This window comes from Oncorhynchus keta, chromosome 1, assembly GCF_023373465.1.
Source record: "Oncorhynchus keta strain PuntledgeMale-10-30-2019 chromosome 1, Oket_V2, whole genome shotgun sequence".
NCBI classification, from domain to species: domain Eukaryota; kingdom Metazoa; phylum Chordata; class Actinopteri; order Salmoniformes; family Salmonidae; genus Oncorhynchus; species Oncorhynchus keta.
In genome coordinates, this window is record NC_068421.1 from 98,530,509 (window position 1) to 98,549,342 (window position 18,834).

The window sequence follows — 18,834 nt, forward strand, 5'->3', positions numbered from 1 at the left end:
CCAATTGGACCAATAAGGCCGATAAGGCCAATTGGACCGATAAGACCGATAAGGCCAATTGGACCGATAAGACCAATAAGACCGATAAAACCAATGTGTGTGAACGAATGAGTATGCAGCAAATCTATCTGACAGCACCAGAGTGTGTAGACCACATAGATAATATGACAGTCAGAAATAAGGACACACGGACAAAACCTGTTTTGTTGTCAGGTTCTAGAATGCTAGTGTTGTCAGGTTCTAGAATGCTAGTGTTGTCAGGTTCTAGAATGCTAGTGTTGTCAGGTTCTAGAATGCTAGTGTTTTCAGGTTCTAGAATGCTAGTGTTTTCAGGTTCTAGAATGCTAGTGTTGTCAGGTTCTAGAATGCTAGTGTTTTCAGGTTCTAGAATGCTAGTGTTGTCAGGTTCTAGAATGCTAGTGTTGTCAGGTTCTAGAATGCTAGTGTTGTCAGGTTCTAGAATGCTCGTGTTTTCAGGTTCTAGAATGCTAGTATTGTTAGATTCTAGAATGCTAGTGTTGTCAGGTTCTAGAATGCTAGTGTTTTCAGGTTCTAGAATGCTAGTGTTGTTAGATTCTAGAATGCTAGTGTTGTCAGGTTCTAGAATGCTAGTGTTGTCAGGTTCTAGAATGCTAGTGTTGTCAGGTTCTGGAATGCTAGTGTTGTTAGATTCTAGAATGCTAGTTTTGTTAGATTCTAGAATGCTAGTGTTGTCAGGATTTAGAATGCTAGTGTTGTCAGGTTCTAGAATGCTAGTGTTGTCAGGTTCTAGAATGCTAGTGTTGTCAGGTTCTAGAATGCTGGTATTGTTGGATTCTAGAATGCTAGTGTTGTCAGGTTCTAGAATGCTAGTGTTTTCAGGTTCTAGAATGCTAGTGTTGTTAGATTCTAGAATGCTAGTTGTTAGATTCTAGAACGCTAGTGTTGTCAGGTTCTAGAATGCTAGTGTTGTTAGATTCTAGAATGCTATTTTTGTTAGATTCTGGAATGCTAGTGTTGTCAGGTTCAAGAATGCTAGTGTTGTCAGGTCCTAGAATGCTAGTGTGGTCAGGTTCTAGAATTCTAGTGTTGTCAGGTTCTAGAACGCTAGTGTGGTCAGGTTCTAGAATGCTAATGTTGTCAGGTTCTAGAATGCTAGTGTTGTCAGGTTCTAGAATGCTAGTGTTGTCAGGTTCTAGAATGCTAGTGTTGTTAGATTCTAGAATGCTAGTGTTGTTATATTCTAGAATGCTAGTGTTTTCAGGTTCTAGAATGCTAGTGTTGTTAGATTCTAGAATGCTAGTGTTGTCAGGTTCTAGAATGCTAGTGTTGTCAGGTTCTAGAATGCTAGTGTTGTCAGGTTCTGGAATGCTAGTGTTGTTAGATTCTAGAATGCTAGTGTTGTCAGGTTCAAGAATGCTAGTGTTGTCAGGTTATAGAATGCTAGTGTGGTCAGGTTCTAGAATGCTAGTGTTGTCAGGTTCTAGAATGCTAGTGTTGTCAGGTTCTAGAATGCTGAGGATAGCTATGAAACAGTTCATCATAAAACATTGATATGATATGAGTCATCCAGGACTGTTGCCCAGCAACCCCTTTCAGAGGTGCAGTCATTCAATTATCTCTGCCAGGGAGCATATAGGCTGCTCCCCAGACAGAGGAGAGGAGAAAACAATACTATAGTCAGGCCTATTAAGTGTTGAATAAAGCAACAGGGTTGACCGTAACAGGGTTTAATCAGCCATAAATTCCCTTGTGATAGAATGTGGCAAGCTGCACTCCTTTTCTAACTTCTAGCCTGTCTATCTATGGGTAACAGGGCTGATGTGTTCTGCTCAACCCGCTCTGTTTTCCACCACAAAACACAGCAGAGCCAGAACACCTGCTTTTACATAAAGAGTAGAACCAGAACACCTGCTTTTACATAAAGAGTAGAACCAGAACACCTGATTTTACATAAAGAGTAGAACCAGAACACCTGATTTTACATAAAGAGTAGAACCAGAACACCTGCTTTTACATAAAGAGTAGAACCAGAACACCTGATTTTACATAAAGAGTAGAACCAGAACACCTGCTTTTACATAAAGAGTAGAACCAGAAAACCTGCTTTTACATAAAGAGTAGAACCAGAACACCTGCTTTTACATAAAGAGTAGAACCAGAACACCTGCTTTTACATAAAGAGTAGAACCAGAACACCTGCTTTTATATAAAGAGTAGAACCAGAACACCTGCTTTTAGATAAAGAGTAGAACCAGAACACCTGCTTTTACATAAAGAGTAGAACCAGAACACCTGCTTTTACATAAAGAGTAGAACCAGAACACCTGCTTTTACATAAAGAGTAGAACCAGAACACCTGCTTTTACATAAAGAGTAGAACCAGAACACCTGCTTTTACATAAAGAGTAGAACCAGAACACCTGCTTTTACATAAAGAGTAGAACCAGAACACCTGCTTTTACATAAAGAGTAGAACCAGAACACCTGCTTTTACATAAAGAGTAGAACCAGAACACCTGCTTTTACATAAAGAGTAGAACCAGAACACCTGATTTTACATAAAGAGTAGAACCAGAACACCTGCTTTTACATAAAGAGTAGAACCAGAACACCTGCTTTTAGATAAAGAGTAGAACCAGAACACCTGCTTTTACATAAAGAGTAGAACCAGAACACCTGCTTTTAGATAAAGAGTAGAACCAGAACACCTGCTTTTAGATAAAGAGTAGAACCAGAACACCTGCTTTTAGATAAAGAGTAGAACCAGAACACCTGCTTTTATATAAAGAGTAGAACCAGAACACCTGCTTTTACATAAAGAGTAGAACCAGAACATCTGCTTTTACATAAAGAGTAGAACCAGAACACCTGCTTTTACATAAAGAGTAGAACCAGAACACCTGCTTTTACATAAAGAGTAGAACCAGAACACCTGCTTTTATATAAAGAGTAGAACCAGAACACCTGCTTTTATATAAAGAGTAGAACCATAACACCTGCTTTTAGATAAAGAGTAGAACCAGAACACCTGCTTTTACATAAAGAGTAGAACCAGCTCACCTGCTTTTAGATAAAGAGCAGAACCAGAACACCTGCTTTTACATAAAGAGTAGAACCAGCTCACCTGCTTTTACATAAAGAGTAGAACCAGAACACCTGCTTTTACATAAAGAGTAGAACCAGAACACCTGCTTTTAGATAAAGAGTAGAACCAGAACACCTGCTTTTACATAAAGAGTAGAACCAGAACACCTGCTTTTACATAAAGAGTAGAACCAGAACACCTGCTTTTACATAAAGAGTAGAACCAGAACACCTGCTTTTACATAAAGAGTAGAACCAGAACACCTGCTTTTACATAAAGAGTACAACCAGAACACCTGCTTTTACATAAAGAGTAGAACCAGAACACCTGCTTTTACATAAAGAGTAGAACCAGAACACCTGCTGTTACATAAAGAGTAGAACCAGAACATCTGCTTTTACATAAAGAGTAGAACCAGAACACCTGCTTTTACATTAAGAGTAGAACCAGAACACCTGATTTTACATAAAGAGTAGAACCAGAACACCTGCTTTTACATATAGAGTAGAACCAGAACACCTGATTTTAGATAAAGAGTAGAACCAGAACACCTGCTTTTACATAAAGAGTACAACCAGAACACCTGCTTTTACATAAAGAGTACAACCAGAACACCTGCTTTTAGATAAAGAGTAGAACCAGAACACCTGCTTTTACATAAAGAGTAGAACCAGAACACCTGCTTTTAGATAAAGAGTAGAACCAGAACACCTGCTTTTACATAAAGAGTAGAACCAGAACACCTGCTTTTACATAAAGAGTAGAACCAGAACACCTGCTTTTACATTAAGAGTAGAACCAGAACACCTGATTTTACATAAAGAGTAGAACCAGAACACCTGATTTTACATAAAGAGTAGAACCAGAACACCTGATTTTAGATAAAGAGTAGAACCAGAACACCTGCTTTTAGATAAAGAGTACAACCAGAACACCTGCTTTTACATAAAGAGTACAACCAGAACACCTGCTTTTAGATAAAGAGTAGAACCAGAACACCTGCTTTTACATAAAGAGTAGAACCAGAACATCTGCTTTTACATAAAGAGTAGAACCAGAACACCTGCTTTTACATTAAGAGTAGAACCAGAACACCTGATTTTACATAAAGAGTAGAACCAGAACACCTGATTTTACATAAAGAGTAGAACCAGAACACCTGATTTTACATAAAGAGTAGAACCAGAACACCTGATTTTACATAAAGAGTAGAACCAGAACACCTGATTTTACATAAAGAGTAGAACCAGAACACCTGCTTTTATATAAAGAGTAGAACCAGAACACCTGCTTTTACATAAAGAGTAGAACCAGAACACCTGCTTTTACATAAAGAGTAGAACTAGAACACCTGCTTTTACATAAAGAGTAGAACTAGAACACCTGCTTTTACATAAAGAGTAGAACTAGAACACCTGCTTTTACATAAAGAGTAGAACTAGAACACCTGCTTTTAAATAAAGAGTAGAACCAGAACACCTGCTTTTACATAAAGAGTAGAACCAGAACACCTGCTTTTACATAAAGAGTAGAACTAGAACACCTGCTTGTACATAAAGAGTAGAACTAGAACACCCGCTGTTAATCTATGATTTGACTATTAGATGTTCAACGTTTCTTTTGAAAAAATGTTTTTAAAAGGAATAGTTTCACTGTATTGAAACGAAAGTTCAGTTCACGTAAGAGGTTTGACCTTAAAATAAGTGACAGATTAATCACTAATCATATGAAATAAATAATGTACCCGAAATGACTGTCAAAGCAACAAAATAACTAGGGCTTTTAAATGATGATGAAACATGGAGAAATGTTGGAGTCAAGAGCCTTTTAAAATCTTCCTAGAATGTGACAAGGGGTTGCTGAATGCTGACTTATTGAGTTCTCCATGTGGTCTATATTAAAGGGCACTTCTTTTAATATAACAGGGTTTAATTCAATATTGGTGCAGAATTCCTACTTAAGATCTCAAAGGGATGCAGAAGGTACTCTTTGTGGAACGACCTATGGGCTAATAAGATTACTTTTGTGTTTGTGGTAAAGGATAATGTTAATTAGTAATGTAATATACTCAAATCTCCCAGAAAAATCCACCCTTACTCCTAAATGATCTGCCTGCTCCTAACCTTTACCTATGATGTCCTTCCTTGGAGGGAATCTGAAGGGCACGATGCATAGTGGCACTGGTAACTGTGGAGTTTGACACCACACACACTGGCACCTGCCAGTCACCTGGGAACACCTACTGGATGAAAGGGTTATAAGAGGAAGGTCATTACATTGCTGTTACTGAATGAAAAAATCTAAACAGGATCCAATTGGGACGACCCAACTCTGACGTCACCCCATTGAAGTTTACATTTAAAATGGTTGAGGTAAGGGTTAAGGTTAGGGTAGAGTTTAGGGTAGGGACATCCCAAGGATACCGGATCACTAACCGTTTCTGAATTGACATTGTGGATTTTTGTACTTTATTCCAACAAGTAAAAGAGTCAAGGTTTTCTTAATACCATTATCCATTGAAATATGCCAAATAGAAAATTATGGAAATATGCATAATAAAAAAAACAATTACACTAGAAGAATATTAGCTTATAAATCGTGAATCTTTAAAGCGCATGGAAAAGAGATTATAGCCCAGTTTCTTGTGGTTTCTTGAAACATTGCGCCCTCTTGTGGTCAGAAAGGTACATATAGCAAGGTCTAATATAATTTCTCCATCTTCCGCCATTGCTTACGCAACATCCGGTTGTGCAGCAGCCATTTTGTCTGTTCATGCAAGTCCACCCCTCACGTTCAAGAACTGCGTTCCCACTTCGAAATTACCCGAAATATTGTATTTATATCGCTTTATTTATACTATGTAGTACTTTAAAACGGATTTAAAAAATCCGTTTAATATTAAAAGTTCGAAGAGGATATTTTTTTTCGAAATAAATATCGTAATTTGTGTTGTGCGCACGGATAATTAAGGTTATGTCGTGCGAGGAAAGCTACTTAGCCATCAGACGTTATCTGTCCGACGAGCGGGAGCCGTACGCACCGGGGACACATGGCAATACTAAAAGAAAGATACGTAAAGCAGCCGCTTGCTATGTCGTGCGGAATGGCACACTGTACTACCAGAGAAGGCAGAAGGGCCTGGATGAATTCACCGAGTTGGAAGTGGTGTTGCAGGCAGGACGGAGGAAGGAACTTATCGACGAGTCACACATTGTGGCCGGAGGAGAGCACCTCAACCAGCATCACACTTGGGAATCAATTTCTCAGAAGTATTGGTGGAGAGGTAAAATAGCATAAAACTGCTAAAATGAACTGGCAACCATTTATTTTATTTTATCCGGGCCTGAGAACATGCGTAAAACAAAACACCAGTTGACAGTCTTACCTAACAGTTTATCTGTGGCTTGCGAGATAGCTAACCAGTGTTTGATTGGTCAATGCAGGGCATGCTTGTCAACACACGCCACTCATCAATATTCAAATATTATGCAAATCTCTCCACATTCATGCTCAACATCTTTCAAAACCAGAAGTTAGTCCTTAAATGAATCAAATTTTTTATTAATGTGATGAGAGCAGTACTAATGCACCATAATAATGAATGTCAAATCAAATGTTATTTGTCACATAAATCAAATCAAATCCAATTTTATTTGTCACATACACATGGTTAGCAGATGTTAATGTAGCGAAATGCTTCTAGTTCCAAAATGCAGTAATAACTTCAAGTGTAAAGGGATAAAGAATATGTACATAAAGATATATGAGATGAGTGATGGTACATAAAGCATAGGCAAAGATCCATACATTTACATTTACATTTAAGTCATTTAGCAGACGCTCTTATCCAGAGGATACAAACAGTAGATGGTATAGAGTACAGTATATATACATATGAGATGAGTAATGTAGGGTATGTAAACATTATATTAAGTGGCATTGTTTAAAGTGGCTAGTGATACATTTTCATTTCATTTCCATCATTAAAGTGGATGGAGTTGAGTCATGTCAGTGTGTTGGCAGCAGCCACTCAATGTTAGTGGTGGCTGTTTAACAGTCTGATGGCCTTGAGATAGAAGTAGTTTTTCAGTCTCTCGGTCCCAGCTTTGATGCACCTGTACTGACCTCGCCTTCTGGATGATAGCGGGGTGAACAGGCAGTGGCTCGGGTGGTTGATGTCCTTGATGATCTTTATGGCCTTCCTGTAACATCGGGTGGTGTAGGTGTCCTGGAGGGTAGGTGTCCTGCCCCCGGTGATGCGTGGTGCAGACCTCACCGATTAATCGGAATGGCCGATGTAATTAGGTCCGATTTCAAGTTTTCATAACAAGTTTTCATAACAATCGGAAATCTGTATTTTTGGCCGGCAATTTGCTGAATAAAAAATATATACATTTATTTTTTTAAACCTTTATTTAACTAGGCAAGTCAGTTAAGAACACATTCTTATTTTCAATGACGGCCTAGGAACGGTGCCTCGTTCAGGGGCAGAACGACAGATTTTCACCGTGTCAGCTCGGGGGATCCAATCTTGCAACCTTACAGTTAACTAGTCCAACGCAATAATGACCTGCCTCTCTCTCGTTGCACTCCACAAGGAGACTGCCTGTTACACGAATGCAGTAAGCCAAGGTAAGTTGCTAGCTAGCATTAAACTAGTGATTATGATTGATGATAAAAAAACAAGATAAGTTTAATATGATATTACAAACACGCTAAACATGAATTACTAGTGTCGTTAACTAAACATTCATTCAAACAGCACTTTTGTGCGTTTTGCCAGCGGCTCTTCATTGTGCGTCAAGCACTGCACTGTTTATGATTTCAAGCCTATCAATTCCCCGAGATGAAGCTGGTGTAACCGAAGTGAAATGGCTGGCTAGTTAGCGCGCGCTAATAGTGTTTCAAACGTCACTCGCTCTGAGCCTTCTAGTGGTTGTTCCTCTTGCTCTGCATGGGTAACGCTGCTTCGATGGTGTCTGTTGTCGATGTGTTGCAGGTTCGACCCCAGGGAGGAGCGAGGAGAGGGACGGAAGCTATACTGTTACACTGGCAATACTAAAGTGCCTATAAGAACATCCAATAGTCAAAGGTTAATGAAATACAAATGGTAAAGAGGGAAATAGTCCTATAAATACTATATTAACTACAACCTAAAACTTCTTACCTGGGAATATTGAAGACTCATGTTAAATGGAACCACAAGCTTTCATATGTTCTCATGTTCTCAGCAAGGAACTAAAACGTTAGCTTTCTGACATGGCACATATTGCACTTTTACTTTCTTCTCCAACACTTAGTTTTTGCATTATTTAAACAAAATTGAACATCTTTCATTATTTATTTGAGGCTAAATAGATTTTATTGATGTATTATATTAAGTTAAAACAAGTGTTCATTCAGTATTGTTGTAATTGTCATTATTACAAATAAACAAATAAAATGTCTGATTAATCAGATTTTTTGGTCCTCCAATAATCGGTATCGCTGTTGAAAAAATCATAATCGGTCGACCTCTACTCTGGAGAGCCTTACGGTTGAGGGCGGAGCAGTTGCCGTACCAGGCGGTGATACAGCCCGACAGGATGCTCTCGATTGTGCATCTGTAGAAGTTTGTGAGTGCTTTTGGTGACAAGCCGAATTTCTTCAGCCTCCTGAGGTTGAAGAGGCGCTGCTGTGCGGGTGGGTGGACCAATTCAGTTTGTCTGTGATGTGTATGCCGAGGAACTTAAAACTAGCTACCCTCTCCACTACTGTTCCGTCGATGTGGATAGGGGGTATTCCCTCTGCTGTTTCCTGAAGTCCACAATCATCTCCTTAGTTTTGTTGACGTTGAGTGTGAGGTTATTTTCCTGACACCACACTCCGAGGGTCTTCACCTCCTCCCTGTAGGCCGTCTCGTCGTTGTTGGTAATCAAGCCTACCACTGTTGTGTCGTCTGCAAACTTGATGATTGAGTTGGAGGCGTGCGTGGCCATGCAGTCATGGGTGAACAGGGAGTACAGGAGAGGGCTCAGAACGCACCCTTTTGGGGCCCCAGTGTTGAGGATCAGTGGGGTGGAGATGTTGTTACCTACCCTCACCACCTGGGGGCGGTCCGTCAGGAAGTCCAGTACCCAGTTGCACAGGGCGGGGTCGAGACCCAGGGTCTTGAGCTTGATGATGAGTTTGGAGGGTACTATGGTGTTAAATGCTAAGCTGTAATCAATGAACAGCATTCTCACATAGGTATTCCTCTTGTCCAGATGGGTTAGGGCAGTGTGGTTGAGATTGCGTCGCCTGTGGAACTATTGGGGCGGTAAGCAAATTGAAGTGGGTCTAGGGTGTCGGGTAAGGTAGAGGTGATATGATCCTTGACTAGTCCCTCAAAGTATTTCATGATGACGGAAGTGAGTGCTACGGGGTCTAGCAACTGCAGCTAGTGTGTGTATATGCACACTGTTCATTGGTAATACATTTTGCAATGTGATTTAATCCTGTGTGTCTATCAGGTATCCTGAAGCAGGTGAAGGGCTACATGAGACAATGTAGTCTGTGTCAGAACAGACAGGACCGGAGGGGGCTATCGGAGGACGATACCGGACCCAGGCTGGTTGGCCGACCAGGGAGACCCAGGAGGGTCACAACCCCAGCCAGCGAGGAAGAGGAGGAGGAGGAGGGAGACGACGAGATGGACTTTGTGACTTCCGTCCATCACAAGACCCGGAGCCCCAAAACAGCCAAACACGAACTGGTCTTTGTAAGTGGTGCTGAATTTGTAGCCTTATCACTTCAATGTAATATAGTCATCTATTGTCAATTAACAAGAAACATTACTGAACTAAGTAGGACAGTGCATGTTAACATGACTGAACTAAGTAGGACAGTGCATGTTAACATGACTGAACTAAGTAGGACAGCGCATGTTAACTAAGTAGGACAGTGCATGTTAACATGCCTGAACTAAGTAGGACAGTGCATGTTAACATGACTGAACTAAGTAGGACAGTGCATGTTAACATGACTGAACTAAGTAGGACAGTGCATGTAAACATGACTGAACTAAGTAGGACAGTGCATGTTAACTAAGTAGGACAGTGCATGTTAACATGACTGAACTAAGTAGGACAGTGCATGTTAACATGACTGAACTAAGTAGGACAGTGCATGTTAACATGCCTGAACTAAGTAGGACAGCGCATGTTAACTAAGTAGGACAGTGCATGTTAACATGACTGAACTAAGTAGGACAGTGCATGTTAACTGAACTAAGTAGGACAGTGCATGTTAACATGACTGAACTAAGTAGGACAGTGCATGTAAACATGACTGAACTAAGTAGGACAGTGCATGTTAACTAAGTAGGACAGTGCATGTAACCATGACTGAACTAAGTAGGACAGTGCATGTTAACATGACTGAACTAAGTAGGACAGTGCATGTTAACATGCCTGAACTAAGTAGGACAGTGCATGTTAACATGCCTGAACTAAGTAGGACAGTGCATGTTAACATGCCTGAACTAAGTAGGACAGTGCATGTTAACATAACTGAACTAAGTAGGACCGTGCATGTTAACTAAGTAGGCTAGTGCATGTTAACTAAGTAGGACAGTGCATGTTAACATGCCTGAACTAAGTAGGACAGTGCATGTTAACGTATCTGAACTAAGTAGGACAGTGCATGTTAACGTATCTGAACTAAGTAGGACAGTGCGTGTTAACGTATCTGAACTAAGTAGGACAGTGCATGTAAACATGACTGAACTAAGTAGGACAGTGCATGTAAACATGACTGAACTAAGTAGGACAGTGCGTGTTAATGTGACTGAACTAAGTAGGACAGTGCATGTTAACTAAGTAGAACAGTGCATGTTAACGTATCTGAACTAAGTAGGACAGTGCGTGTTAACGTATCTGAACTAAGTAGGACAGTGCGTGTTAACGTATCTGAACTAAGTAGGACAGTGCGTGTTAACGTATCTGAACTAAGTAGGACAGTGCGTGTTAACGTATCTGAACTAAGTAGGACAGTGCGTGTTAACGTATCTGAACTAAGTAGGACAGTGCGTGTTAACTCAGTAGGACAGTGCGTGTTAATGTAACTGTTAACTAAGTAGAACAGTGCGTGTTAACTAAGTAGGACAGTGCGTGTTAACTAAGTAGGACAGTGCGTGTTAACTAAGTAGGACAGTGCGTGTTAACTAAGTAGGACAGTGCGTGTTAACTAAGTAGGACAGTGCGTGTTAACTAAGTAGGACAGTGCGTGTTAACTAAGTAGGACAGTGCATGTTAACTAAGTAGGACAGTGCATGTTAACTAAGTAGGACAGTGCGTGTTAATGTAACTGAACTAAGTAGGACAGTGCATGTTAACTAAGTAGGACAGTGCGTGTTAATGTAAGTGAACTAAGTAGGACAGTGCATGTTAACTAAGTAGGACAGTGCGTGTTAATGTATCTGAACTAAGTAGGACAGTGCGTGTTAACTAAGTAGGACAGTGCGTGTTAACTAAGTAGTGCGTGTTGACTAAGTAGGACAGTGCGTGTTAACGTATCTGAACTAAGTAGGACAGTGCGTGTTAACGTATCTGAACTAAGTAGGACAGTGCGTGTTGACTAAGTAGGACAGTGCGTGTTGACTAAGTAGGACAGTGCGTGTTGACTAAGTAGGACAGTGCGTGTTGACTAAGTAGGACAGTGCGTGTTGACTAAGTAGGACAGTGCGTGTTGACTAAGTAGGACAGTGCGTGTTGACTAAGTAGGACAGTGCGTGTTGACTAAGTAGGACAGTGCGTGTTGACTAAGTAGGACAGTGCGTGTTGACTAAGTAGGACAGTGCGTGTTGACTAAGTAGGACAGTGCGTGTTGACTAAGTAGGACAGTGCGTGTTGACTAAGTAGGACAGTGCGTGTTGACTAAGTAGGACAGTGCGTGTTGACTAAGTAGGACAGTGCGTGTTGACTAAGTAGGACAGTGGTTTCTTCCACCAATGTAATTGTCTGCATCATTTCCACCACAAATGTCTTGTTAACAAACTATAGTTTTGGCAAGTCGGTGAGGACATCTACTTTGTGTATGACGCAAGTCATTTTTCCAACAATTGTTTACAGACAGATTATTTCACTTATAATTCACTGTATCACTATTCCAGTGGGTCAGAAGTTTACATACATTAAGTTGACTGTGCCTTTAAACAGCTTGGAAAATTCCAGAAAGTGATGTCATGGCTTTAGAAGCTTCTGATAGGCTAATTGACATCATTTGAGTATATTGGAGGTGTACCTGTGGATGTATTTCAAGGCCTACCTTCAAACTCAGTGCTTCTTTGCTTGACATCATGTGAAAATCTGGATAAATCAGCCAAGACCTCAGAAAAAAATGGTAGACCTCCACAAGTCTGGTTCATCCTTGGGAGCAATTTCCAAACGCCTGAAGGTACCACGTTCATCTGTACAAACAACAGTACGTAAGTATAAACACCATGGGACCACGCAGCCGTCATACTGCTCAGGAAGGAGATGCGTTCTGTCTCCTAGAGATGAACGTAATTTGGTGAGAAAAGTGCAAATCAATCCCAGAACAACAGGAAAAGTCCCCTGGTCTGATGAAACAAAAACTGTTTGGCCATAATGACCATTCGTTATGTTTGGAGGAAAAAGGGGGAGGCTTGCAAGCCGAAGAACATCTTCCCAACCGTGAAGTACGGGGGTGGCAGCATCATGTTGTGGGGGTGCTTTGCTGCAGGAGGGACTGGTGCACTTCACAAAATGGATGACATCATGAGGAAAGGAAAATTATGTGGATATTTTGATGCAACATCTCACGACATCAGTCAGGAAGTTAAAGCTTGGCTTAAGGACAACAAAGTCAAGTTACTAGAGTGGCCATTACAAAGCCCTGACCTCAATCCTATAGAAAATTTGTGAGCAGAACTGAAAAAGTATGCGAGCAAGTAGGCCTACAAACCTGATTCAGTTTCTCCAGCTCTGTCAGGAGGAATGGGCCAAAATTATTGTGGGAAGCTTGTGGAAGGCTACCCAAAACGTTTGACCCGAGTTAAACAATTTAAAGGCAATGCTACCAAATACTAATTGAGTGTATGTAAACTTCTGACCCGCTGGGAATGTGATGAATGAAATAAAAGCTGAAATAATTAATTCTCTCTACTATTATTCTGACATTTCACATTCTTAAAATAAAGTGGTGATTCTAACTGACCTAAAACAGGGGATTTTTACAGGGGATTAAATGTCAAGAATTGTGAAACTGAGTTTAAATGTTTTTGACGAAGGTGTATGTAAACTTCTGACTTCAACTGTGCATGTGATTTATATATATAAAGTAATGTACTATGGGTATGTATTAGCAGAATAAGCAAACAAATCAACATACATGAAACTCCTTTGTAACTTGGAGAGAAAGTAGAGTAGGAAATACAAGCCTGAGAACCAGTGGTTTTATATATATATATATTTTTTTCACACTTTATTTTAGGAATCAACCTTTATAATTCCCCAAACTCTACCACCCTTCCCCCAGCAATAACACACAGGCTTCATTTTATACATACTATACACATTTTACAGACACACTATTTTACAATAGTTGAATTTAGTTTGTTTTTAGTCCTTCCTCTATTTCTGATTTCCATCCAGTTTGATTTCTATTTGTAACTGTGCTATTTCACAACATTTCTGAACATATATACATTTGACAGACCCTGTATGTTTTACATTGGTTATCTTGTTGTTATTAGTCCCACCCTTCAGCTCCATTCAAGCCCTCCCATCTATCTCTCAACATCATCCAGTCCCTTCAGCTCCATTCAACCCCTCCCATCTCTCTCAACACCATCCAGTCCCACCCTTCTGCTCCATTCAACCCCTCCCATCTATCTCTCAACATCATCCAGTCCCACCCTTCAGCTCCATTCAACACCTCCCATCTATCTCTGAACACCATCCAGTCCCACCCTTCAGCTCCATTCAACCCCTCCCATCTATCTCTCAACATCATCCAGTCCATCCACCCTTCAGCTCCATTCAACCCCTCCCATCTATCTCTCAACACCATCCAGTCCCTTCAGCTCCATTCAACCCTCCCATCTATCTCTGAACACCATCCAGTCCCTTCAGCTCCATTCAACCCCTCCCATCTATCTCTCAACACCATCCAGTCCCTTCAGCTCCATTCAACCCCTCCCATCTATCTCTCAACACCATCCAGTCCCACCCTTCAGCTCCATTCAACCCCTCCCATCTTTCTCTCAACACCATCCAGTCCCACCCTTCAGCTCCATTCAACCCCTCCCATCTTTCTCTCAACACCATCCAGTCCTATCCATTTTGGATTTCTATTTGCCATATATTTTTCAGCTGTGATGTTTCACAAAAGTACTGAACCTTTCTATTCTCATACCTTCTATAGATTGTAAGTTAAAGATAAACATTTTTGCTAAAGTTATTACCTATTATACAGTGCCTTGCGAAAGTATTCGGCCCCCTTGAACTTTGCGACCTTTTGCCACATTTCAGGCTTCAAACATAAAGATATAAAACTGTATTTTTTTGTGAAGAATCAACACGTGGGACACAATCATGAAGTGGAACGACATTTATTGGATATTTCAAACTTTTTTAACAAACCAAAAACTGAAAAATTGGGTGTTGTAAAGGGAGAGGTTGTAACCTGACTAAAGGGAGAGGTTGTAACCTGACTAAAGGGAGAGGTTGTAACCTGACTAAAGGGAGAGGTTGTAACCTGACTAAAGGGAGAGGTTGTAACCTGACTAAAGGGAGAGGTTGTAACCTGACTAAAGGGAGAGGTTGTAACCTGACTAAAGGGAGAGGTTGTAACCTGACTAAAGGGAGAGGTTGTAACCTGACTAAAGGGAGAGGTTGTAACCTGACTAAAGGGGAAAGGCCATTCTTACTAATTGACTAGAGAACCAGTTTGGAGTTAAGTATCATTTTTGTATGACTGAAGCCTTTAGTGAGAATTTTAATGCTTTAATATTTAATCATTTCTGCCCTCCGAATTCATATTCATTATATAAATAGGCCCTTTTAATTTTGTCTGGCTTGCATTTGCAATTAAAATGGAATATTTTTTGTTCATATTTATAAAGTAGGTGTCGGCAAAGCCATAAGCAAACAGGTAAACTGTGATATGACTAAAGAGTTCATCAGGGTAAACTGTGATATGACTAAAGAGTTCATCAGGGTAAACTGTGATATGACTAAAGAGTTCATCAGGGTAAACTGATATGACAAAAGAGTTCATCAGGGTCAACTGTCATGTGACTAAAGAGTTCATCAGGGTCAACTGTCATGTGACTAAAGAGTTCATCAGGGTAAACTGTGATATGACTAAAGAGTTCATCAGGGTAAACTGTGATATGACTAAAGAGTTCATCAGGGTAAACTGTGATATGACTAAAGAGTTCATCAGGGTAAACTGATATGACAAAAGAGTTCATCAGGGTCAACTGTCATGTGACTAAAGAGTTCATCAGGGTCAACTGTCATGTGACTAAAGAGTTCATCAGGGTCAACTGTGATATGACTAAAGAGTTCATCAGGGTAAACTGTGATATGACTAAAGAGTTCATCAGGGTAAACTGTCATGTGACTAAAGAGTTCATCAGGGTAAACTGTCATGTGACTAAAGAGTTCATCAGGGTCAACTGTCATGTGACTAAAGAGTTCATCAGGGTCAACTGTCATGTGACTAAAGAGTTCATCAGGGTCAACTGTGATATGACTAAAGAGTTCATCAGGGTCAACTGATATGACTAAAGAGTTCATCAGGGTCAACTGATATGACTAAAGAGTTCATCAGGGTAAACTGTCATGTGACTAAAGAGTTCATCAGGGTCAACTGTCATGTGACTAAAGAGTTCATCAGGGTCAACTGTCATGTGACTAAAGAGTTCATCAGGGTCATTTATATATAAAAAACCGCCTTAGGATGAATAATATTTTCTTTTTTAAAAATAGCCAGACTTTGCATCAAACACTGAAGTAAGAGGCCCCCATTTGTTTAAATGGATGATCTTATATATACACCACCTGGGTCCTGTTTCAACTGTCATGTGACTAAAGAGTTCATCAGGGTCAACTGTCATGTGACTAAAGAGTTCATCAGGGTCAACTGTCATGTGATTAAAGAGTTCATCAGGGTAAACTGTCATGTGACATCCAGGACTGGAGTTTTCCCACTGGTATGCCATCCAGGACTGGAGTTTTCCCACTGGTATGCCATCCAGCCCTGGAGTTTTCCCACTGGTATGCCATCCAGCCCTGGAGTTTTCCCACTGGTATGCCATCCAGCACTGGAGTTTTCCCACTGGTATGCCATCCAGGACTGGAGTTTTCCCACTGGTATGCCATCCAGGACTGGAGTTTTCCCACTGGTATGCCATCCAGGACTGGAGTTTTCCCACTGGTATGCCATCCAGGACTGGAGTTTTCCCACTGGTATGCCATCCAGGACTGGAGTTTTCCCACTGGTATGCCATCCAGGACTGGAGTTTTCCCACTGGTATGCCATCCAGGACTGGAGTTTTCCCACTGGTATGTCATCCAGGACTGGAGTTTTCCCACTGGTATGCCATCCAGGACTGGAGTTTTCCCACTGGTATGCCATCCAGGACTGGAGTTTTCCCACTGGTATGCCATCCAGGACTGGAGTTTTCCCACTGGTATGCCATCCAGGACTGGAGTTTTCCCACTGGTATGTCATCCAGGACTGGAGTTTTCCCACTGGTATGTCATCCAGGACTGGAGTTTTCCCACTGGTATGCCATCCAGGACTGGAGTTTTCCCACTGGTATGTCATCCAGGACTGGAGTTTTCCCACTGGTATGCCATCCAGGACTGGAGTTTTCCCACTGGTATGTCATCCAGGACTGGAGTTTTCCCACTGGTATGTCATCCAGGACTGGAGTTTTCCCACTGGTATGTCATCCAGGACTGGAGTTTTCCCACTGGTATGTCATCCAGGACTGGAGTTTTCCCACTGGTATGCCATCCAGGACTGGAGTTTTCCCACTGGTATGCCATCCAGGACTGGAGTTTTCCCACTGGTATGTCATCCAGGACTGGAGTTTTCCCACTGGTATGCCATCCAGGACTGGAGTTTTCCCACTGGTATGCCATCCAGGACTGGAGTTTTCCCACTGGTATGCCATCCAGGACTGGAGTTTTCCCACTGGTATGCCATCCAGGACTGGAGTTTTCCCACTGGTATGTCATCCAGCCCTGGAGTTTTCCCACTGGTATGCCATCCAGGACTGGAGTTTTCCCACTGGTATGCCATCCAGGACTGGAGTTTTCCCACTGGTATGTCATCCAGGACTGGAGTTTTCCCACTGGTATGTCATCCAGGACTGGAGTTTTCCCACTGGTATGTCATCCAGGACTGGAGTTTTCCCACTGGTATGTCATCCAGGACTGGAGTTTTCCCACTGGTATGTCATCCAGGACTGGAGTTTTCCCACTGGTATGCCATCCAGGACTGGAGTTTTCCCACTGGTATGCCATCCAGGACTGGAGTTTTCCCACTGGTATGTCATCCAGGACTGGAGTTTTCCCACTGGTATGTCATCCAGGACTGGAGTTTTCCCACTGGTATGCCATCCAGGACTGGAGTTTTCCCACTGGTATGCCATCCAGGACTGGAGTTTTCCCACTGGTATGCCATCCAGGACTGGAGTTTTCCCACTGGTATGCCATCCAGGACTGGAGTTTTCCCACTGGTATGCCATCCAGGACTGGAGTTTTCCCACTGGTATGCCATCCAGGACTGGAGTTTTCCCACTGGTATGCCATCCAGGACTGGAGTTTTCCCACTGGTATGCCATCCAGGACTGGAGTTTTCCCACTGGTATGCCATCCAGGACTGGAGTTTTCCCACTGGTATGCCATCCAGGACTGGAGTTTTCCCAGCCTTAAATGCTTTAATCACATCAAGTTCCTCTGTAATATGTCTTGTTGCAGGAGGACAGTAAGACGAGACAGTTGTAGTGTGTTGCAGGAGGACAGTAAGACGAGACAGTTGTAGTGTGTTGCAGGAGGACAGTAAGACGAGACAGTTGTAGTGTGTTGCAGGAGGACAGTAAGACGAGACAGTTGTAGTGTGTTGCAGGAGGACAGTAAGACGAGACAGTTGTAGTGTGTTGCAGGAGGACAGTAAGACGAGACAGTTGTAGTGTGTTGCAGGAGGACAGTAAGACGAGACAGTTGTAGTGTGTTGCAGGAGGACAGTAAGACGAGACAGTTGTAGTGTGTTGCAGGTTGTCATGACTTCCTGTGTTATCTATCCAGGTGGACGGTAGTCATGACTTCCTGTGTTATCGATCCAGGTGGACGGTAGTCATGACTTCCTGTGTTATCGATCCAGGTGGACGGTAGTCATGACTTCCTGTGTTATCGATCCAGGTGGACGGTAGTCATGACTTCCTGTGTTATCTATCCAGGTGGACGGTAGTCATGACTTCCTGTGTTATCTATCCAGGTGGACGGTAGTCATGACTTCCTGTGTTATCTATCCAGGTGGACGGTAGTCATGACTTCCTGTGTTATCTATCCAGGTGGACGCTAGTCATGACTTCCTGTGTTATCTATCCAGGTGGACGGTAGTCATGACTTCCTGTGTTATCTATCCAGGTGGACGGTAGTCATGACTTCCTGTGTTATCTATCCAGGTGGACGGTAGTCATGACTTCCTGTGTTATCTATCCAGGTGGACGCTAGTCATGACTTCCTGTGTTATCTATCCAGGTGGAC

The 18,834-nt window shown here is 41.7% G+C and overlaps 1 protein-coding gene across 1 annotated transcript in view; it reads left to right on the forward strand.

Moving 5' to 3' along the window:
- Positions 1-5,793: 5,793 nt before the first annotated feature.
- LOC118380368 (zinc finger and BTB domain-containing protein 11-like) overlaps positions 5,794-18,834 on the forward strand; it is a 36,413-nt gene continuing 23,372 nt past the window's right edge. Inside the window, 2 exon segments of the mRNA XM_052525839.1 lie at positions 5,794-6,350; positions 9,559-9,806. Coding sequence (XP_052381799.1) covers positions 6,041-6,350; positions 9,559-9,806 — 558 coding nt within the window. The 5' untranslated portion in view covers positions 5,794-6,040.